The 23,378-nt window shown below is 61.8% G+C and overlaps 1 protein-coding gene across 1 annotated transcript; it reads right to left on the reverse strand.

Annotated features, from left to right (window-relative positions):
* Nucleotides 1-524: 524 nt before the first annotated feature.
* GAL3ST2 (galactose-3-O-sulfotransferase 2) lies at nt 525-8,016 on the reverse strand. The gene is made up of 4 exons (XM_040637886.1): nt 5,462-8,016; nt 3,712-3,795; nt 2,371-2,635; nt 525-1,671 (listed from the first exon to the last, which is right to left on the reverse strand). The coding sequence occupies exons 2-4, from the start codon at nt 3,759-3,761 to the stop codon at nt 853-855; spliced, it is 1,134 nt and encodes a 377-aa protein (XP_040493820.1). The 5' UTR covers nt 3,762-3,795; nt 5,462-8,016; the 3' UTR covers nt 525-852.
* Nucleotides 8,017-23,378: the final 15,362 nt, after the last annotated feature.

Raw genomic sequence — 23,378 nt, forward strand, 5'->3', positions numbered from 1 at the left:
AACAGGCCAGACACCGCACGTTCCAGGGGCCGTCCCGACAGGGCGCTGTGGCACCAGTCTTCAGCTTGTGCTCTGGCCAAACCATTCGTCTCGTAAGCAGTGTTAACATTTCTCAACCTAAAGCCATTCCTCAGTTGCAAAGGAGCCTCATACAGCCATAGATGGGAAGCTGAACATTCCGGATCCTTGCTGCCTCATACCAGCTTCCAAGTGCTGCCTGGGGGAGCTGCACCAGCGTCTCTGTGACCAGCACCATGTCCCCCAGCCAGCAACTTCAGGGAGCCACCAGGGCTCCCCCCAGGACTCCCGGCCCTGCTGCCCAAGCCTCTGGACCCCCCCGGGTTCAAGTTCTTCCGATGGTCAATGTGCCAAACATGTGTTCTTTCACGAGACAGTTGGTCAACATGTAGTTTTTTAAAAAAGATTTTATTTATATCACAGAGAGAGAGAATGAGCACAAGCAGGGGGAGCGGCAGAGAGAGGGAAAGCAGACTCCCCACTGAGCAGGGAGCCTGATGCAGGACTCGATCACAGGACCCTGGGATCATGACCTGAGCCGAAGGCAGACGCTTCAGGGACTGAGCCACCCAGGCGTCCCTGTCAACATGTGATTTAATGTCACTCACTTCCCTGCTACGTGGTAAACAGGTCTGTACCCTCCAACCGGGTGTGCCTCCTACCCCAGAGCGGGAACCTCACCAAAATGGCGCCTCGGAGACGATGGAACACGGGCGGGCCCCTTCAGAGGGGTCTTCACCCTGCAGAGCAGCCGCCCCAGGAGCCCCCCCCTTGTGAACTGCTGCCATGGTCTCCCGGGGATGACAGGAGAGGGGCTGGGCGGGGCCCCGTCCGCTACTCCAGGAAGGGGATGCGCTTGGGGCTCTTGTCCGGGAACTGCAGGGCGTACAAGCGGGCCACGTACTGGAGCTCGGGCATGACCAGCCTCAGACACATCTGCTGCGTCTGGTTGTCCAGGCCCGGCCGGAGGTTGTAGCCTAGGATGTCGGCCTGGCCCGACTGGAAGGGGCGCAGCCGCGGGTCGGTGATCTGCGACTTGTTCTTGGCCGCGCCGTCCTGCAGGCACCGCACCGTGAGCTCGCCGCGCCGCGCCCGCAGCCGCGCCACCTCGGAGCGCAGGCGCCGCGGACCCAGCTCGGCGTGCGCCCGGGCCCAGAAGGTGCGGTTGAAGTGCTGGTAGAGCCGCCAGTCCAGGGCGCACCAGCGCTTGGCGCGCGCCCGGCCCTCAGGCGTCAGGCCGGTGACGCTGCGCGTGCTGCGCGAGTTGAGCCGGAAGGCCACCACGTCGTCCAGCTGCCAGCGCAGCAGGTGCCGCAGCAGCACCATAGACTCGTCGAAGTGCTCGGCGATGAGCACCAGCTGGAAGCGCTGCTCCACGTCGGCCAGGCGCGCGCGCACGTACGCCTCGTCGTCCGGCGGCGCATCGTTGTCGAAGCCCAGGTCGAACCACATGTTGTTCCTGGCGTAGGCGTTGTTCAAGCCCGCGCTCCGGTTGTAGTAGGTCCACGGGGAGGCCAGGAAGGCGTCCAGGCTCTTCACGTGCCTGAACGCAGGGACATAGGCCGCGTAGTAGGTGAACGAGGACTCCAGCTGGAAGACGGGGTTTCTGATGATGGTAAAGTAGAAAGTGTCGTTGGGCATGACTTTCTGCACCTGTGCGGAGACACGGCGGGCCGGGCCGGTGACTCTCGGGCCCCTTGGGGCAGCCCCGGAGGCAGACGCCCTCTTCTCCCCGCACAGCCGCCTCCCCGCGGCCAGGCCGCCTGACTCCCAGGTCTGCACCCTCCACCACTCCAGAAGGACCCTAAAACACTTGAAGGGGGCCCCGCCCTTCTCCAACCCCCCCATCCCATTCTCCCCCTGCTAAGCCTTTGGAAGGCAGATCAGGAAACCCCACCCCCAGAGGAAGTGACCTCTAAACTGAGATGTCAATGACCCAGAGGAGGAGCTGTGAAGAGTGTCCCCTCAAAAGGGGACCGTGTGCAAGGGTCCTGAGTAGGAAGACCTCGTGGGTTTGGGAAGCAAAAGCAGGAGTCCAGAGAAGCAGATGGAGAGAGTGGCGGGCCATGAGAGTGCCCTCATCCGATTCCAAGAGCAATGGCAAGCAACAGTCAGCGGGGGAGGGGAGCAGGGTGTGCGGCAGGTCTCCCCCTGCCCCCAGGTGAGGCTCTGACAAGGTCTGCACGTACACACACGCACAGCCTCAGTCTCTCCAGCGTCTAGGTCACGGCCACCCGCCAGGGTCACACCTCCGAAGCACTACCGCAGAGAGCCTGGGGTGTGTCCCACCCCCTGGGCGCTCCCCTCCTTTCTGCACCACCCCCCATGCTCCCCTCCTGTCTGCGTCCTCACCTCAGGCAGGTTGAACCGCAGGTGGTTACACATGATGTTGAACTGCTGCTGCAGGCCGGGGCGCCCCAAGCCCTCCACGTAGCGCGCCAGGAAGAGCCAGGGGTAGCCCAGGTGGAAACCCGAGCCCACAGGCAGCGCCACAGACAGGTTGTGTGTCTCGGCGAAGCGGAAGAGGACGTTGAGCACCGAGCTGCCGGCCGTCTTGTGCGTCTTGAGGAACATGACGTTGGTGACGGGCGGCCCCACGGCCTGGCCCCCGAGCAGGCTGGGCGGAGAGCATGGCCACTGTCAACCAGGGAGGGTCTGCGGACCCCCCCACCCAGAGACCCCAGAGCCTCTTCTGTCACCCACCCCTTCCCTACCACTGCCGCCCAGAGCCTGCACCCCAACCTCAGTCGATCACTGGGCTTCCACTCAGACCCCCAGTGCAGAGGACCCACCAGCATAGACCTGATTGCTCCCTAAGTGGCTGCGTCGTCTGTCACCCCCTGTCACCCCACAGGTTGGGCCCCGGGGCCCTGGCACCCCCTCTCTGGCCCCCAACCTCCTTTCTGGTCCCCAGGGCACCCGGCAAGGCTCTGGCCCTGAGGCCTGGGCCACATATCCAGCGTTTGCCGGGACCAGCCAACCTGACTGCTCAGAGGGGAAGCTGGTGCCTTCTTGTGATTCCGTGACGGCACCCACCCCGCTGTGACTCCGGCCTGGAGCACGGGCACCTTTCCTCCCCAGTGCAAGGCCAGTAAGAATAACCTTGGATAGTAGGGAACAGGTCCAGAGGCCTGTGCCAGCCCTGGGGACAATGGGGGGACCCATGGAGAGACCCAGGGAGCCTTGGTGCCCCCCGGGGAGATCCAACCAGGGAGGCGATGAAGCAGGGAGAGGAAGCCTGGAGCCACAAGCCCTCCCAGCGGCCAGGCCACAGCACTGGGCCTCACAGAGGTTGAACCAGCGGCAGGCAGGGGAGCAGGGGACCTGACCTTCCCTGACCTACCATGGACCCAAGCCCTGTCTCCTAGCACCTGGTCACCCTCTGCACCCAGCCGCTCTGCCCAAGACACGCCCAGCCCGGGGCCCCTCCCACCCTCCCGGAGCCGTGCCCAGAGGCGCCTTGCCCAGAGCCCTGGGCAGCTTGCTGTCCACAGGAGACACTGGAGGGCTCCAGGAGGCTCTTGGATCCCCAAAAGGAAGAGCCTCCCTCACCCCCTCAGAGAGGAGGAAGCTGAGGCCCGGTGGAGAGGCACGAACCACCACGATCACCAGCCGTGCCCGGTGCGACCCAGAGGTGGACAGGCTGGGGTCGCAGGCACTGCCCTGGGAGCGGGCACCCGATGCAGAACTCACGGTGTGAGCAGCCCCACGTCCATGTGCAGGATGCCGGCCAGCAGGAGCATGGTCAGGGCCAGGAGGAGAACGGCCTGGAAGCACCTGTGGGGCAGAGGGAGCCCTCCAGCCCCCAGTCAGGGGCATGGGAGGGACCGGCGCCACCCCCACCCCCAGCCATGACTGTGCGTCCGTTCCTATTGAGTATGTAGCCACACCCATCCCATGGGGGCCCTGGGGTGCGGGCGCTGAGACCCAGGAAGAGCCTGAATCATCCGACTCTAACCCCCCCCCAGCCCCCTGCTGCATCGTTCTCTGTGCAGAACCCAGGAGAAGCTTGGAGGGGGCTTGGAGAGGGCCGAGCTGACAGGCCCCGAGCAGGGTCCCCTGGGAGACTGTGGCCCGACAGAGACCCCTGAGCTCACACACCCCCAGGGGCACATCAGGGGAGGGGGTTCAGAGGTGGGACGTCCTGGAATTCTACCCCTGGGTGAGGGGAGAGGTGCCACGAGAGAGGCCCTTTGGAGGTCTGCCTGCATGCCAGGCGCGCAGCAGGTGGGGTGGAGGCATGGGTCCCTCCCAATCCCCATCACCCGGGGGAGACGCTGTGACCAGATCAGGGAAGCGACAGCACTGGGACAAGGGGAGCCCCACGGAGTCAGGTGGGGACCCCCCTTGTCCTGCCATCCACTGGACAAAGGCACTGCCACAGCAGCACCACCGTCCCACCACGCCCCACCCCTGCCTTCCACCAGCCACGGTGCTCCGTTAGGGCAGGGCACCGCGGAAGCACTGGACGGCAAGCGAACTGGCCATAAGGGGTCCCCCTGCCCTCCCCATCCCGAGGCACCTGGGAGCGCAGGGCTCAGGGCCTGGGAGGGAGAGGAAGCATCTGCTGGTCTCTGTGAGTATTACTGGTGTGCAGGCCACCACAAATTCGCATCCCCAGCCTGAGCTAGCCCCAAAACCCCACTGGGCATCAAAAGGCATCGGAGGCCCCAGGGGCCAGATTGCAGCCCTGATCTCCCCCCACGCCCCTGCTCCTTGGTGGACAGCGGCTCCTTCCACCTGCCCTGGCTTCGTGGCCCCACAAAGTGCCCATCTGTCCCACCTTTAGTCTTGAGCCACAGCTGCTCACCTCGTCCTCCAAGGCTCCCGGGACCGTGGCAGCCTGCCGCCCCAGGGATCCACATGTGTCCCTGCCCACCCACATGTGGCCCACGCTCCCTCAGCAGCCCAAATGACCTTGCATTCTAAAGCCCAGTGTGTGGGGCGCCTGGGTGGCTCGGCCGTTAAGCATTTGCCTTCGGCTCAGGTCATGATCCCAGGGTCCTGGGATGAAGCCCCCCATCGGGCTCCCTGCTCAGCGGGGGCCTGCTTCTCCCTCTCCCACTCCCCCTGCTTTTGTTCCCTCTCTCACTGTCTCTCTCTGTCAAATAAATAAATAAAATCTTAAACAAAACAAACAAAAAAAACCCCCAAAAGCCCAATGTGCTCAAACCCACATTAATTAAAAAGGCAACTCTTCAGTCCCCTCCTCTCTCCAGCCACCCCCTTCCTCTACTTCTCATACATCTGGCCTCAGGGCCTTTGTGCTTCCTGAGGATTCAGCTGATGGATGCCCCACCCCCAGCGCCTCTGGTCTCTGCTCCACCCCCACCTGCCCCAGTGACCTCCCTGACCCTCCCGCAGGAGCGCTCACCACCCTGACCTTCTTCTCCCCCCAGCCTCACTGCCACCTTGAGGGTCCCGTATGCATCTGTCCACTTACGGTCTGTACTGCGCACCAGCGTGTAAGCTGCTCGGTCCCTGGAAGGGCAGCTGGCACGAGCAAGATGCTCAGGTCACGTTTGCCGAGTGAATAAATGATGCCTCCCTCGCTTCAGACTTCCCAGTTTGAGGGGGCACAGGATGAGGAGAGAGAAAGCCATGTGGCAGGGATAGGTTTGGAAGGTGGGGGAGCAAATCTGTGGTACAAAAATGTCCTGAGACCCCCAAGTGGAGATACCAGCCAGTGGCTGGAAAAGGAGTCAGAGCTCAAGGAGTTGCCTGGGCTGTGACACACATTTGCACGTCAGCATAAAAATGCCACATCACCTAGCTCCTTAGTCCCAAGAATCAGAATACAATGGTGGATTTTCCTCGCTGATCTAGAAGTCTGGAGAGGGGAGGCTGCTGGTTCTGGCAGACTCAGTCCCGCCACATTGAGGACGTTGACATCTCTCCCTCTCCAGGCTTGTTGCCTCATGGTCACAAGATGGCTGCCAAGCTCCAGACATCACATCAACATCTGGATCAGCAAGAAGGGAGAAGGGACAGGGCCAGCCATGACAAAGAGTCAAAAAGCCTTCTAGAAGCCCCTAGCAAACTCCACTTCCAACTTGTTGGCCAAAATTCGGTCACATGATCGCCTCCAGCTGCAAGGGGATGCTGAGAAAGCATTATCCAAGTGTTCATAACCTCTGTGGTGGGGGAACAGAGAGAAGGTGGTGGGGGTCTATATAGCTCTATTTCTATACATCTGTCGGAATGGTGGGCTGCAGCCTGGGCCCAAGCTGGGCTTGCTCATGGAGGCAGACACATCTCTGAAAGAAATTCCAGCAGCTGCCTTAGACGTGGCCTGGCTGGTGACCCAGTACCCAAGGGGCCAGGCCAGCAGGAAGGGGCCCCTTGCAGCCCCGGGCTCCCCGACGGTCAGGCCTCTGTTCAGGCCAACACTGGGGTGGCAGGCACGTCCCAGATGCCAGGTTCTGCAGAAAGCACGGGACATGGAGCAGCAGCCCACCACCTACGGGAGAACAGCAGCGCGTTGGGAAAACCCCCGTCTTCGGGGCCTCGGGTGGTCTGCGTCTCCAGTTGTTTTCCTGACATCGGACCGATAAATGCTCATGACGTGGCTGCCTGTTCCTGACTCCAGCCCTCGAGCACTGAAAACATCCATCCGCATCGAGCTATCTTCAGCCGTGATTTCCAGCAAGCTGACCTGCCACGTGGCTGCCTGGCCGAGAACCATGTGGACCTCCTCGCTCGACAGTGGACAGCACCACCCTTGCCTGGCCCTCGAGCAGACGGGAGTTGAGCTGGGGAGAGGCAGGGCTCTCTTCTGCCTGAGTCAGAATGCAGCCAGGAGGGGCTGCAGCCTCTTTGGAGCCCACGGCCCCCATCACGCTCTGCATGTGGCCAGGCCGTCCGACAAGTCACCTACATGGTTTTGTGGACTGTTGACTCGATTCACCTGCAAGCTGACTTTCTGGAGAGAGGAAGCGCTGATACGGACCCAACCTTGCCGATAACGACAGAGCTTGGATTCTGAGCTCTGAGGGGGGGGCCCCGGAGGAGCTGCCCGCCCAGACCCCTGCCTCCAGGACGGGCAGACACGCCCAGGAAGATTCCACAACTGTCCTTCCCAGGTGCTTGCGGGTTTTCACAGCCTCCTCCAGAGCACCTTCCCTGGCCACCTGCTTCCCACGGACACGGATACCACGGAGCTGACTCCCAGGCCTCTCCTTGGACAAGATCTGAGGTCAGAGGGTGAGTTTCAGACTTCCCTGTGTTTGAAGACGTAAAGGACAGAGGGGTCTCTCCAGAAGTCTGACTCTGGGGCCTAAGTCTCCCCAACAGGCTGTGCCTGGCAGGGCAGACTATCTCAGGGGCTCCAGCAACATGGAGGAGCAACTGGTGCCAAAAAGGCCTCTGAGCAGGGGAAATGGGGCCGAGTGGACTCTGCCATGGGGCCCTTGGCCCCGAGAAGATCAGGTCGTAGGTCATGTAGGGCCTGGATGCCACACCTGGACTCTAGAGCTTAGCATCTGGAAAGGACACTGGAAGGAACTTCCTGCTTGGACAGGGGTTTTTACGTAGGGCTTTACAGGGTGCATAGGAGTGTGACAAGCAAATGGAGAAGGAATTCCAACCAAGGGAAAGTAGGACTGAGAAGCTGGCCTAGGAGAACCAGGCAAGAGGTGGGCCCCTCCATCAGGGCGACCCTGGAGCAGCAGGGAGACCAGACTTGGGCCTAACAGGACACCTCTCTTAACTTTCCCATGACGCAAAAATGGATTAGTATGGGCTGACTGCTCAGTGGCCAAATGTCTGTCCACGCACCACCCAGGGGAGTGGTGAGAGGGTCACAGCATGCCTGGTCACAGCCCTCTGGCCCTGAGCCTCAAACAAGGAGCAACAGGAGGCCCTCACCCCTGTAGGGCTGTGGTCAGCACGCCTCCATCCTGGGGGAAAGGAGATGACCAGATTTCTGCAGAAAACACTCTCAAAGTTTAGGGGCACCTGGGTGGCTCAGTCAGTTAAGCATCTGACTTCAGCTCAGGTCACGATATCAGGGTTGTGGGATCGACTCCCACATCGGGCTCCTTGCTGAGTGGGGAGTCTGCTTCTCCCTCCGCCCCTCACCCTGCTCTCATGCTCTCTCCCTCAAATAAATATATACAATCTTTTAGAAAAAAAATGCTCTCGAAATTCAATAAAAAAAAAAAAATGGGGCTCCTGACTGGCTCAGTTGGTAGAGCATGTGACTCTTGATCTTGGGGTTGTGAGTTCAAGCCCCATACTGGGTGTGGAGCCTACTTTAAAAAATAAACAAAATAAAATACAATACAAAACACTCTGGGAGTTTAACATAATGCCCAAAGGAGAATTTTTAACTAGTACGTCAATTTTAAAGTTCAAATGTTAGCAAATCATACAGTAATAGCCAGGGAATTCTAAGCAATTATGAGCAGGAGTGCCCGGTCTATACCACAAGGCCTAGAACAGCGCAGCATCTGAAGCTCCTCAGTGTCCGTGCCGGATGGAAGGAGCCCAGAGGAGGGTGGGTGGTAAGCGGCTCTCCGGGTGGGGGCAGAGGGCAGAGGGCAGAGGGAGGCCCAGCAGACGGCATGAGCTTGCTGGCCAGTTCTGGAAAAGGCTTGGGTTGGATTTCCACCTGACACCATTGATCAGCATATTTCAACGTGGCCGCTGTGGAGAGCCCAAGGCCTCGCTGCCACCGGGGTCCTGATGGGCACCCCCTCTTGGGACCTCTGAATTAAAATGCACAGAGCCTTTGCGCAGGGAGGTTGTGTCCCAGGATTCACCCTATAGTCACCACGGATACCCAGCCTCAGAACCCGACGTGCTCTACCCTGTGGAGTCCCCATGGGTGGCTGTTAGCCATGGGGCAGAGGGAAGTCACGTGCCTGGCCCGAGGCCCCACGCCAGGATGCAGCCAGAGCTGTGTTCCCCGGAGGCCCCCACTGTCCCCGCCTGTACAGCCTTCGCTGCGGCCCCGCTGGGGAACAGGAGAAGTGCATCAGCGTCCTTCCACACGCAGCAGGGCAGGGACTCCAGTGGGTGGCCGTGGTCGAGAGCCCCGACGTGTCCAGTAGAGAGAGCCAGGTCAGAGCAGCGCCGAGCTGGGGAGGGCAGAACCCGGGGGACCCCAGCAGCCCAGGAAGGGAGACGAGGGAGTGTGGGTACAGACGTGGAGGCAGGGACTTTGTTAAAATGTTGCCATCCCACGGGAAGCACTGTGTTCTCTTTCATCAGACTGTCACCCTGGAAGCCTTGTTTTCATGACATAGGTCCTGTGTCTCACATCACATGTACCCTGATTTGCTGGCTGTTGTAAATGGAGTGTTTACCCAGGTCCATTTCTGGGTGCTCACCACAAGAGAAAACCATTCACTACCCATCATGGCTGTCACTTCCACTCATGCCACCATGCTACCGTTAACCACGCATCGCTGTCTCGTTCCAGAATTCCGGCACCCCGACGTGTCACGCCTGCGGTCTGGGATGACAAGATGCTCCGGGCTTGTCTCCTACTCCAGCGGCGTCTCCCAGGAGCCCTGCGTCTACTGGTGGGAATGGTCTTGAGGGACCGTCGTCTGGGGGCCGGGGTGCTCACCGTTTGGGGAAGGTAATAGCTCCAGGGCCCCCAGGCGACAGAGCTAGAAACTGCACATATCCCTCACGAGCTCACCCTGGCATGTCCAGCCCCAATTTCAGCTAAAACCCAAGCCTGCAGCTCTTTGAAGGAACCTCTTCCTACTGCGTCCCATCCCCTTTCCTGCACACCGTGGTCTCGAAGTTATGGGAGATGGTAGAATGGAGTCTCCCGTGATTACTCCACCCACACAAAACCGAAGCGAAGCCACGTCTTGGCATGTCCTGTCCCTCGTCCACAAAGGCAGAAGGAGCCCACACGGCCTGCACAGGAGCGGGGCCTCGGCCGGGGGTCCACAATTCCCAGGGGGCCTGGACACCTGCAGCCAGGGACGCGGGACAGTTTTCCCGAACCCCAAAGGGACGTCCTCTAGAAGGCCACACAGCGTCGCAGGGTCACAGAGTCCCGGGTCCTTGCACTACTGAACCCTTCCCTCCCAGGGAAGGCGGTTTGTGGCCCCCTTGGACCTGGGTGCCGTGGAAGCCACAGAAGTTTTATAGCCCCTCATATAACAATCCCAACTGCGGCAGGATATCGTTTTATAGCCCCTTATATAACTATTCTAACCGCGGCTGGATAGGGCCCACACAGAACGCCAAGCAGGCGGGTGTGTACCCCCGCGACCTGACGCCAACGGCACGCCGTTCCGCCACACCGCACTGCCTGTGCCAACACCGCGTGTTTGCCGGCCCTTGCAGAGGGCTTTCATGGAACCCGGGCACACGCTGACCATCTGTTTGAGATCCCTGCTCGACATTTATAATCACCCCTTTGGCCTTGAGGCAACAGGAATTCGCTGAGCTCTTCACAGCTGTGCAAGCAGAACGAACAGTCCTCAGAGAAATCTGTTTGTTTCGAAAGAGAGGCTCCTCTTTTGCCAAAAGACCCTCCGGTGCAAACACCCCCCAGGTCCGCAGGGTCCTGGGTTTTGGAGCCGTCAGGGCGCCAGGTGGCCAAGCCTCGGGGCCGCGTCCGGGAGCCACTTCCGGGCCCGCAGGTGGGCGGTCTGTTCTGCCAAGCGGCGAGACGGGGCGCCCGGGCCCCTCTTTGGCCTGTACGCGCTTCTCACAGACGTGTGCTCTGTAGGACAGCCCAGCGGGTGTGCAACTTTGAATGGGCGAATTGTGGGCTATGTGAATTACACATCGATAAGACTGTCTAGAACGATAAAAAATAAATCTAAAAATATCCTTAAAGAGCTCAGCTGCCAAAAAAATTGAAAGCCACTAATTGTGGGAATAAATAAATAAATACAGCTGGAAATGATTACCCTGTGATGTTGCTTCCAAGGGGTCTTAGCTGAAAGGGGCTCCGTACAACCCCCGCGGCCTCGCCATTCAAGCACAAGGGGCTCTGCTGAGCTCCCTTTCCTTCGGGGGTCGGCCTGCGAGCTCAGTGCAGAGTCCAGAGACTCTGAAACTTCCTGCATCTGGAATCACCGGGGAGGGGGCTCCGGGCCCAGCGTCCGGGAATGTCTGCAAGGCTGGTTTCCAGCAGTGGCCGGGGGGCGGCAGGCTCTGGGTCAGGCCTTGATGAAAGGGGCCACAGAGTCCCAGCCCGTGACAGCAGAACCCCCACAGCAGAGGCCTGAGAGCCGATGCTGTCTGCCAGACGCTGCGCTGGTCCAGGCTCGGGGGGACCCCCGGAGAGCTCAAGGCCCCCAGGCCCCCGAGCCCCAGGTGGGTCTGCCCTCAGGGCACTCGGGGAGAGTCCCCAGCATCTGCGTAAGAACCACTCAAAGGTCTAAATTCACAGGTGATAGACAGTGTTCGGACATCCCCATCTCCAGCTCAGGGAGCCTCCTGTCCCAGCATCTGCGTAAGAACCACTCAAAGGTCTAAATTCACAGGTGACAGACAGTGTTCGGACACCCCCATCTCCAGCTCAGGGAGCCTCCTGTCCCAGCATCTGCGTAAGAACCACTCAAAGGTCTAAATTCACAGGTGATAGACAGTGTTCGGACACCCCCATCTCCAGCTCAGGGAGCCTCCTGTCTCCTGAGCTCGTTTACCACGAGGGAGACTCACAAGGGTTTTTATGGAAATGGGTTTTTTTTATATCCAGCATCTCTCTCTCACACACACACAGCTCACACAGCTCTGTCTGACCAGCTCCTGAGAGACAAACATGCACCTCAGTGAGACTGTGGACGGACACAGAACCGAATGTCTGACGGTCATTCAGTGGCCAACCAATGTTAGCCAAGACAGAAAAACAATACTAAGCCTCATCTCAGGAGCTGACAAGTCGGACCCACGAAATCCACCTGGCCACCTGCCCAGCCACCCTCCTTCTTCCCATGGCCCCACGGCCTGAGGGAAGCAGAATGCCCTGGAAAGAGCTAGCCCCCCCCCCATGCACATACATACAATGGTCAACTTAGAAAGCCCTCTGTCCATGGGGTGCCTGGGTGGCACAGCGGTTGAGCGTCTGCCTTCGGCTCAGGGCGTGATCCCGGCGTTATGGGATCGAGCCCCACATCAGGCTCCTCTGCTGTGAGCCTGCTTCTTCCTCTCCAACTCCCCCTGCTGTGTTCCCTCTCTCGCTGGCTGTCTCTATCTCTGTCAAATAAATAAATAAAATCTTAAAAAAAAAAAAAAAAGCCCTCTGTCCATCCTCTGGGCCTCTGGACCCAAGCATGGGCTTTCTTAGAACCAGGGCCCAGCCCAGAGCTCATGTGTAGGATCCAAAGCGGTCGTCCCCCCCCCACTGTTCATCCTTCGCCGGGTCCTCATCCACCCCAAGTGCACTGTCAAGCACAAGGACAAGCCAAGGGGGGCAGGCGCAGTGGGAGCCTTTGACTCGTGGGGGCCACGGACAGGACTGAACGTTACTCAGGGGCCCCTCCCCACAGCCCAACACTTGGCTGAAAGGCCGCATCCTCAGGAAACCAGGCCCAGCAGGCACCTCCCCAGCTCCACAGCCCAAGACACAGCAGCGAGGCGCTGGCTGGGGCCCCCGTAGATGGAGCGGTGTGGGGCCAGGGCAGGGCTGCCCAAGGTCTCCCCGAGGCTGGGGACAGTGCCCAGTGCAGAAGACACCGTCAATGCCAGGGGGTCTGGAGCACAGAGCCGTCCATATAAAGGCCAAACCAAAACCAAACAGGATGGGGTGTCAGACAGCCAAACTCAACATCTCCCAAATAGCAGAGGGGAATGTGGCCACCCTCCACCCAGGGGCTCCTTCTAGAAAAAGGAAAGCAGGCCACACTGTTACTGTGCGCTGGGTGTGTCAGAGGAGAGACAGGGCCACAGAGGCCTGTCCCTACACCCCCCGGCTGCCTCCCTCCCCTCCGGAGTGTTGGAGCCCACTGCCCCACACCTGAGTCAGGAACGATGGCCTGGCTTTCACCAGTAGAATGGGCCCAAAGTGATGCTGTGGGAATCTTGCAGCCTCTGCTTCTGCTCCCCACGAACACTCCCAGAAATGGTGCCCCAAGGAGGCCGCTGGACCCCCGAAGGGAAAGGCCACATGAAGCCCTGAGGTGGCCCAGCCAGGAGCCAGTGAGTGAGGCCATGCCGGGCCTTCCAGCCCCACAACCACCAGCTGAACACAGCCACCGGGACCCCGAGAAATGGCATGACGCTGCTTCCAGCAGCTGGGTCTGGGGTGGTTTGTTGCAGACGCTGAAATGAGTGGAGCCGGGACGGCGCATGTCCCCACTGCCTCTCCGCACTTCTCCCAAACAGCACTGCTCCGTGCTCCACAGCTCAGGGAGTGATGGCTCGGCTGTGAGCGGCACCCACTTGCTGTGAAGTCAGCTCAGTGGGTCCTCCTGTCGGGGCAGGGGCGGCACTGCTACAGACTAGAGCAGAGTAAACGCAGAACACAGCAGGACAGGACGGCGCCCAGCCTGGTCCCTGCCCCTGCGCGGCCGCCCTGGCTTCCCCCAGCCCCGCAGGCCCCCTCCCTGCCCGAGGAGGGAGGCTGGGCAGCCACCAGGCGGAGCCCCCGCCCCGCTCGGAGCCTGGCCCAGCCAGCTCTCACTTGCACAGGACAAACACGAGCGTTTTCAGAATAACTATAACCCTCCCTGGTGCAGAAGAAAAAGGGACGCCCTTCCTTTTCTCCGAGCATGGACTTTAACAACTTGTGAGTGAGAATTCTTCCTCTGCACCCTTGAGACGTGTGTAAACTTTCAGAGGGAGCTAGCTCCTTGCCAGCCTTGCGACCCGGGAACGCGTGTATTCTGCTGTGAGGCGGGGTCAGGGCGTCGGGTGAACCCTCATGTGATGGCACGACTCCCAGCTGATTCCACACCCTGTCCGTTTCCCGCTGAGAAGGACACTGCACCCCACGGCCCGGCGACCTGGACAAACAGAGCCTGGTCCCCGAGGCCCTGTCAGCCTGAGCCTCCCGCAGCGAGCCAACGAGCTCCTCGAACCCAGAGCCCAGCAGGCCACCCCAGCAGGCCACCCCCTGTGCCAGAGCCCCTCCCACCCTGGCCTACACCTTCCGTCCTCACTGGCAGCGAGGGAGTCCCCACCCATTCCACAGCACCCCTCTCACTGACCTCCGGGGACCCCAAAGTCTGCCTGATGCCTGCAGGCCCTGCCGCCAGGAGGCTGTGGGTGCGGGGACAACAGGTGCCAGCGTCCTGGGCTCAGGACCCGCACACCCAGGAGACCTGCTGCCTTGGTGGGCCAGGGACAGCGCCACCCATCCCCCACCAGCAGAGCTGAGAGGTTCTGCCAAATGGGCAAGTGGATCCGCTCAGAGTCTGATGGGAGCAGGCGGACGAGGGGGCAGGCAGGGGCTCCTGGTCCCCCCTCGCCCCCGAGCTCCCGGGGTGGCCTCCAGGGGACAGGCAGCATCAGGTCCCGTCAGCACACCCCGTGGACGGTGGCCTCCTGTGTGGGCCACCCCACCCTGCCTCCACTAGAGCCCCGTGAAGGCCGCCGGCTGCAGCCCAGCCCTCTGGACCCCTGCCGCGTGCACGGCCCCCAGGCATGAGTCCAGGAGGGCCAGTGGTCGTGGCCTTTGCTGCAGAGGCCACATGCGAGGCTGGTGCCTGGAGCCTCGTCTCTCCCGGGCTGGCTGCTCCAGCAGGCGCTGGTGGACCTCGATGCTGGGAAAATGGAAGACAATTTGCCAAGCACTTCCTAGTGTCCCTCCCAGAAGCTTCCATGGCTCTGAGAAGCCCCCGGGCAGGCCTGGCCCAGCCCTCAAGGGGTGCCAGGCCAGGAGGCTGAGAGCCAAGCCTCCTCCAGGGCCAGGAGCGGGGAGGACACCACCTCACAGTCTTCAGACCTCCACCCTCCTCCCACCCCACCCCTGCTCAGGACAGACGAGCCCTGCGGGTCCCTAGCCGAGGAGCTCAGGATGGCTGCATCTCAGAGCTGTAGTCAGACGCCAAACACAGCACCTTCTGGAAGGCGTGGGCCTTACTGCTCCTGAGCACGGCAGGAGCTCCCCGTGAGGGTGTCTTCCAGATGGTTCGTTCCTTGGTCCACTGTCCCCAGACCCACACGCCCCCACGGCACGCCCCTTCCTCGAGCAAGAGCCTCCGGGAGACCTGCACCAACCTTCCAGCCTCACCGGGGCGGGGGGACACGGCGTCCCAGCCAGCCAGCTCAGTGGACCCCCGTGCACTGCTCAGGCAGGGACGCCCACACACAGGCCAGCACACTTACTGAGGTGGGGAGGACGGGGGTTGGGCTCCGGAACAGGTTTCAGGCAGGAGCCAGGCTTTTCCCAGGAGCACTGGTGGCTCCTGACAGCACTAACCCCACCGGACCACAGACTGGGGGCAGCGTCCCGGCTCCCGCTCTCAGCACCCTCCCTCCAGGCTCCACTGACTCTCCGTCCAGCCCATTCGTGGCCCCCACAGTCAGGCACCAGCAGACTCTTCCCAGCTACCCCTGCACCGTCCCCCCACTACTCTTAGAACTGGCCCCAAGGCCTGGAGCCACAGCCCCTATGGGTCACATACCTCCCACAGGGTCACCCACAGGGTCACACCTGGGGTCACACAGGCCCCACGGGCAGGACTCCTCAGGGCTCAGCACTCCTAGGGCGGCTCGGTCCCCAGAAACAGAGCTGAGTCTCAAACCAGACACACAGGTTTTCAGGGGGCCCCCAGTGACATTCTCCGGGCCAGGACTTGGAACGTTGATACTTCCGTTCTGCCGTCCAGGGACCCCGCCACCTGGGGCCGGGGTCCCGGCAGCACCAGGAGGGTGCTGGGGATGGCGCCCACGTCCGGGGCTGCCCCCACGCTGGAGGCAGAGGACGGTTTGTGCCTTGATCCGTCCCCATCCAGGGACTCGCTGAGACCACACGCCCCCCTGCTGGCGAAGGTCTCCTCTCTGCTCCAGGCAGCTCCTCGGACCACCCAGGGCCACTGGATAGCCACACGGCCACATCTGCCCAGGGCTGTCCCCTCCCTGTGCCCAGGGCATCTGTGTACCCACCTGGCCAGGCCCGCCTGGAACTGTCTGTCCCCCCTTGTCCTCAGGGCCATGGCTCAGTCCGCCTGTCAACCAGCCAAGCACGCTGGCCTACACGGGAAGAGCCTCCAAACGTTTGCACAATTTGAGGAAAATAAACAAGAGGTTCTGGACAGATCGTGCCTCTTAGGTTGTGGGGATAGTAAGTGAATGGGGCCACAACGACCCAGGCAGCCCCTTTCTTCTGGGGCTTTGAGCCAAACTGGGGAGCCTGGGACCCGTGGAGCAGCTGCAGCCCCAAGCCTGTGTCAGAGCAGTCACCTCTGGTAGGGCTAACCAGGCGACCTGCTTCCTGGGGCTCCCCCTAGGTCCCCTCGCCTTCCATGTCACCAGAGGCCCAGGCAGCCCGTGGGACCCAGGCTTGGACTCCAGCTAACAAAGCGATTCCTCCCCAGCCTCCATGTCTCCTCACAGCGTGGTGAACCCATCCACATCCCCGGAAAGGGGACACTGGACCCTTCCCCTCTGGGCTGGCTCCTGGGTGACCCCGTCCTCGCCCGAGGAAGGCAGGCATGTCTTCAAAAAGGTTGGTCTTGCCCAAGCCCGGGGCCCACAGGGAGGGCACCCAGAGGCCCTGGCTTCTCCCCAAAGCATGTGGGATGAGACAGGGAAGGGAAATGCAAAGCATTGCCAGACACACCCACCTCCCCTCCACACCTGAACTGTGTCCAAAACTCCAATTTCTTGTGTGTATACAAGAGGAAACACAGCACGTATGACCCAGAGCCGGCAGGGCCAGGCACCTGGACCCCGTCAAGGGGCCTTGCTCCAGGTCCTTCGGACCCCCAACGAGCACCCTAACATCACACACACACTCGCAGGTAACCGGCCTGAAGGGTCAGGGGCTCAGGCTGGGGACTCCACCGAGGCCGAGAAGCCCCCGCTGCAAACACGGGGTTGGCCATGGGACGGGAACCACAGGAACACAGCCCGGAGATCCCGGGCCCCCAGCGGCCGCCCACCCAGGCCTTAAGCACAGACACCAAACTGTCGTCCCCTCGGCCCTGAGCCCGCATCCCAGGCTGGGCCTGGGAGGGCAGGGAGGGGTCACTGTCTGAAATGAAGCCCCAGCACGGCAAGTTTCCACCCCAGATCTGGAGACTTCCTTTTAAAGACACAGAACAGATTCTTCCCGCCAGATCCTGGGACTAGCCAGGAATTAAAGACGTGCTTTGTGTCTCTGTGCTGACCCAGCACCCCCCAGCTTACCTCTGTGTGCACTCTGGCAGGGGCGGCATGCTGGCCGGGGCCCACGGCGACGGCGACGGCGCTGGGCAGCTGGTGGTCCAGGCAGAGGGAGCTGGCTCTCGCCCCTGGGCACAAGTGCCTGGCAGAGCATGAACTTTACTCCCAGGGGAGCTGGCCTACGTCTTCAGGTGCCAGGACACACCCTCCCTCCACCCCAGTTGGACAGCTTAGGCTTCGGTTCTCAGGAAGAACCGGACTTTCCCTGGGGCCCGGCTGACACGGAGAGTCTCCCCTCTGGGCTCACCCCCCAGGCTCCCACCTGCTCCCGGGTTCGGCCAGCCCAGGGCGGGCTGCAGAGCCATGGGCAGCTTCAAGGGCCTCTGCTCAGGATGACGTGGGGATATCCGTACGTGAGGTGAGGGCTGAGGGTCAGGCGACCCCTCGGAGGACGGGGGAGGGAAGCGTGGGATCAAATTCAGGACCTGTTCTCCTCCTCTGCTTCCTCAAAGCTTGCTTTAAGCTAGGAGAAAGTTAACCTGTTTTTTACATCTTGGGATGGAAAAGAACTTTAGAAAAAGGACATTGCAATGCAAGAGAGAAATACGAGCAAATCTTACTGCACCAAGCTCATTTCTTTCTTCGGGAAATAAGTAAACACACTTCAAAGACAAAGGACAGACGGGGAAATGTCTGCAGCCCTCACCCAAGTGTTAAGTCCATCAGAAAAGGACAAAAACCCCTGAGAGCAAACGAGGCGGCACTCAGAGGAGGCCCCTCACCACAGCGGGCATCCTGGCCGGCGGCTGGCACGGTGGATGCATTAGAAATAAGCCGGGTGGGCCAGGGGCTTCAAGGAGGAGAGGGGTGTCGTGGGCGGAGGCCGGGCTCGGGACCCTCCATGCATCTGGTGCCGGGACGTCCATCCCCCAGGCCGGCCGGCAGGAGCATCTCGCCACCACACAGCATCACACAAGAGCTCCTGGGTCCAGCTCAGAGGGCAGGGAGTCTGCACCCCCAGGGACCACCCTCAACGACTTGGGGTGGGGGGAAGGATGAGGCCTGTTTCCACCCCCACCGGGTTCAGGAGGGGTCTTTGGGGAGCTGGAGCCAGCGCCTGTCCGCGTGCTCGTGGGTCTGAGGGACTGGGGCTTTGCTCTGGGCCTGAGCAGCCACCGAGACAGCTCTCTTCCACGAGGGCCACAGGGAGGCCAAGAGCACAGCTCATGCCCCCGCTGCAACCCAGACCCTAGATCTCACAAACCGCAAAACCACATGGCCAAGCCCAAGGTCAAGGGGAAGGGTGTGGGGCCACCATGAAGCCACAGCCCACGCAGGGGTGGGGAGCAGCTCCCCCACAGGGGGCCCCTCCTGGGCGGGGGGGTGATCCGTGAGACAACCTGTGCACCACCCCCAGCTCCAACCCCGGTGACAGATGTCACTGGAGACCAGGTGGCCCGTGACCCTCCTGTGGCCCCAGGAAAGGTGCTCATAGATGGAGGGGCCTGGGCCCAGGCCCTGGACAGACTGCGGGCCTTTCTCCCCTCTGTCCCTGAGGGTCCCCATCCAGTCCTGGCCACCCTGTCCGCGGCCCCCTCCCCACATCAGGGAGCCCAGTCCAGAGATGCCCAGTAATTCCTACGGCGCAGGGTCCCCTCTGCTTCCTTGGGGTCACCCCTCTGCGGGCGGGGATGCCTGGCCGCCCAGGAAGGGCCACGGTGGGGCCGATAAACCAGAGCAGACAGCCATCACTAGAGCTTCAAAGTGTCCATGCAGGTCAGCAGGGCCCCGGCCCCCGTCAGGGAAAGAACCCTCTGGCTGGCTGAGGGCAGCCGTCTGTCCACTTAGACATGGAAAGGAGCCCCCAGTGTGGGCACAGGGCCAGGACTCTCCAGCACGGAGACCCCACTTGCCCTACCTGCCAGGGCCTCAGATTGTGTTGTTGCTGTGAACGACTCCCTTCCTCCTAACATGCTGTTTCTGTGTCCCTGACGGTCACCCAGCACACCGGGTGGGCATCGGCTGCCCCTCACGAGGCCAGCTTCTCTGACACGCGGTGATGAGGCCACTGTGCCAAGCCCCATGAGAGACATCGGCTCCGTCCAAGCGACCAGAGAAACCACGAAGCCGCCAGTCCTGAAGGCCTGGCCCAGCCGTGGCCCGGGCACTGACAGGCTGGGCTCAGGGTCCAGCGGCGATGTGGCTGGAGGCACCTGGTGTCTGAAGCCACAAGCCCCGGGAGGGCCCTGCAGGGTGGAGGCCAGGCCTTGGCCACCAGGGACTGGGAGGCCAAAGAGGGGTGGGAAGAGAGTGAGGGATGGGGGGGTGCTGTCAGGTGCGGCTGAGCTTGGGGAGGACAGGGCAAGGACTGACCACAGGGTGGGGAAGGCGGGGGCGGGGGCTCCGGGACAGGAGACGCCCATAGGAGCCACCCTGGGGGCGCGGGCCGGGCAGGACACACTGCCAGGGTGCGACCCCACCCCACAGCAGGAGCACAAGACTCTGAACTTGGGAGACCTGGCTGGATGACCCTTTCTTCGACCCTCCAAGGCCTGGAGGTGGGATGGGGCAGACAAGGGATCTTGGTACCACCCTGGGACACCCTGATCAAGGTGGCAGGCTCAGTGAGAGGACAGTGGGCTTCTTGTCCAGTCCCCACAAAGGCCCCCACGTGGGGCGATATCTCCCTGTGCCCTGTGGCCGGGCAACCCCACAGGCAGGACTGGGGGCAACCCAGCGGCCAGGGCGGGGATGGCCAATCTGAGGGGGTCCTGCTGCCCCCCACCAGTGACACACACACAAGCCCCAGCATCCATTCGAGGAGGGCCCTGGATGGGGGACCGCCACGTTACCCACCACAGGCTGTTCAGGGGTGGCCCAGAGGGCAGCGTGGATGTGGGCCTCCAGAGACGCCCCACTGCCTCCCTTCCCTGCTTACCCATGCCTGTAGCCCAAAGTCATGATTCCGAGGGCAGGTGGCAGACAACTGTCCACCTGGACGCATCGTGCGGCCTCCACATCCCGCCCTCTGGGAAGTCATGGGGGGGGGCCTCCCTGCTCCACCTTTACGGGGGACACTGCCTTTCCACCCAGCCGCCAGCCAGGAGCCAGCCGGGAGTCACTCTCTGATCCCTGCACTTACAGACACTGGGACCCAGGGGCACGGCACGGCAGTGGGGGTCCCTCCCCCCTGAATCCCAGCGGGAAGAGTGGGCTGAGGCTCAGGGCCATTCGCTGCACCCCCCAGGTCAGACTGGGGCCGGGAGCAGAACAGGACAAAGCAACGTGACGTGGAGCCTCGGCGGCCCAGCCCCAGGACGGAGGGAAGGAACCATCGTGGTGAATGGGCCGTGGCCCGGAGTCCCCACGAAAGCAGGGTCCACGGGGCTCTAGCTTACTCACAGGAAGAGGATTCTAGGGGATGCTGGGAGCAGTTGCAGAGCCACACCTGTAGGGCCCAAAGGTCACTTCCATGCTGCCCAGGTACAGGGTCCCTGTCCAAGCTGCCCTGGTCTGCCTCACGGAAGGGGCCATCTAGCACGGGCAGGGTGCCCCCAGCAGCGTGGCCCTGCTCCGGCCCTGCTCCTGTGCTGGGCATGCGGCCCGGTCCTGCAGGGGATGGACGGACGTGGAGACGCACACTTCTTGCTGGCCCAGGGCTCAGGGGAGGCAGTGCCAGGACCTCTGCCAGCTGACTGCCTGCCAGTATCCACTGAGCAGGCCCCTAGGGCCCTGGCTTTGAACCACATACGTGAACTTCTCCCTGGGGCCTGAGTCAGGAGCACGACCAGACCCCGGAGAAGAGGCACTGCCCCCCACTTCTCTGCTTCTGGGGCCAAGGGCGAGCGAAAACTCACGCAGCCAGGTCAGACAGGTCCCAGCCCTCCTGCCTGCGCACCTCCTCGGACCCTCCCTTGCTGTCCAAGGGCCCACGGCCACAGCACCCGGAAGCAGCTCTGGGCCCTGCACGCTCCGCCCCGAAATGAAGGGACATGATCTGACTGGGCTACCGTCCCATGGAGCTCATACTTTGATGCCCATGGACCAGAGCCAGCAGGGAGGGAAGCCAGGAGCCAGACCTAACCTACCCAGGAAGCTCCCTCCTCACACACCCCTGCACGGGAGCTGTTCTAGAAACTTCAGTGACTCTGGTCCCCACAGGGCAGGGGGTAGGATACGCCAACACCCATGGGAGGGCTTGCCCAGAGGCCACTGTGTGTGCAAGGCAGCAGGGCGGTGGGGGGGGCGGTCCACCCAGCACACTCCTCCAGGGAGCAGGCCATGTCCCCACCACCCAGCTGGCGTTTGGAGCATGAACCTTTGGCAGGACAAGACCCAGCCTGCTCTCCCCAACCTCTGAGGTCCAAAGGGCCTCAAGCCTAGGCTGACAGGTGGTATACTAAGCAGGAGCAGGGTGGGGGATGTGTACTGGGGGTACACACTGCTGAGTGTACCCCCAGTCCCCGTGAGGGTCAGGCTTGAGACTATGTCCAGCATGAACATGGTCACTGGTCAGTGGGCACAGTGTCCTGCAGCCTGTCACCTCTTCCCCTCCATGGGCAGCACCCTGATGGACGCCTTCAGGGGCCCTGCGGGGCCACATGACCCCAAACCCTTCATCCGAGCCCTCAGGGTCCTCAATTGTCAGACTCCACAGCTCTGAGCTTCCAGGAAGCCAGCTCCCCCAAGGACTCTGCTCCCTGCAGGCCTGAGGAGGGCTGCCCAGCCCCCAGCCACGTCCCTGGGGTTGAGGGGCGGGCAGCCTCCTGGTTCCCCAGCGTTCCCCAACAATCAGCTCCCTGGGCTGAGACCACCAGGCCCGCTCCCTCCCTCCCTCACCCAGCAGCTCGGGCGCCTGGCTGGGGCTTCTTCCTCGCCATGCCCTGGGCCCCTCCAACCGGGGGCCTGGCGGGCACCGGCCAGGAGTGGTGGGGGCACGGGCCCCTCTATTGTATAACCTCATCTTGCGCTGCGACAGCTTGGAGGTTTTAAAGCGAAGCTCATAAGCTTTTCCTAATCCAGCCACAATAGCCTCCGTCAACTCCTCCAGGAGCTTTCGGAGATTATCCGCCACAGAAGCCCCACCTGGCGCAGAGCTGGTCCCAGGAGGAGCTGGGATCGGGTCTGGAGACAGGCTGTGCGTTGTTGACATTCCTGACAGCCTGGCTTCCTGTCTCTTTTCACATAATGTTTGGTGTGGCCACGTGGCCGTGAGGTGCAGGATGGCCTGGAATTCACTGCTCTTGGACGGACACCCCACCGGGACTCACGATGGCCCACGGCCGCCGGAGAGCCTGTTCTCCGCAGGCATGAAGGCACGGGGCCGGCACTCTGTGGGTCTGGGGCACTGTCTAGACAGAACAGGTCCTTGTCCCTTTGAGTCTGTGTCGACCCACAGACCTGGACACACATCATCCACCTGGACTCAACAGGGCTTCATTAGACTCTCCTGCTAGCTCCTTTCACGGGTTTCCTGGGTGTGTGAAAATTCCAGACCCCTGCCTGGTGGAGCACACGTTTATTGTCATAAATACGAGTGTGACCAGCAAGCCCCCGTCCCACGTTCCGCTTTGCCAGACTGTGCTGTGTTCTGCTGACTCTAAGACACGTGGCCCTTGAGACGGCACAGAGAAAATGTGCAGAGGGGCCCAAGAGACAGACTGTAGGACAGCAGACAGCACGTCTGTCCCTGCTGCTGGAGCCCCAGGAGCAAAGGCCTGGTAGCTGGTGGGGCAAGAGGCCCCACGTTGGTCATGCCCACCATCTTTGGGGTTACACCGGCAGGAAGTGCCTGGCACGTGTCTCTCCTGCAGCCCAGTCACTGTCACCTCCTCTTCCCAGGCTGCCAGGCAGGGCAGCCGCCTCCAACCCAGAAACCGGGAGAAAAACGCCAACTTCTAACCCATCTCAGAGGGTCAGAGGCTGAGCACCAGGGGCCACCTGCTGACCCTGGAAGGATGAGGACAGACAGAGCAGAGAGTTGCCCAGACCTCAGGCAGCTCTGTTGTGCTGTCGAGCACCCACAGGGTCTGTCTTGTGCTGTGGATGCCTTGGGCTGCCCATGGGCACCCAGCCAGGGGCAGTGGAACAGTGACCATGGTCACAGGGACAGA

This window comes from Ursus maritimus, unplaced genomic scaffold (genome assembly GCF_017311325.1).
Source record: "Ursus maritimus isolate PB19 unplaced genomic scaffold, ASM1731132v1 scaffold_1, whole genome shotgun sequence".
NCBI lineage: Eukaryota > Metazoa > Chordata > Mammalia > Carnivora > Ursidae > Ursus > Ursus maritimus.

Bases quoted from the DNA above. Each gene is read 5' to 3' on its own strand.
- GAL3ST2 (XM_040637886.1), bottom strand. From the start codon at position 3,761: ATGCTCCTGCTGGCCGGCATCCTGCACATGGACGTGGGGCTGCTCACA. The intron at 2,636-3,711 runs GTGAGTTCTGCA...CTCTCCGCCCAG, and splicing joins GACGTGGGGCTGCTCACACC to CCTGCTCGGGGGCCAGGCCG. The intron at 1,672-2,370 runs GTGAGGACGCAG...GTCTCCGCACAG, and splicing joins TGCGGTTCAACCTGCCTGAG to GTGCAGAAAGTCATGCCCAA.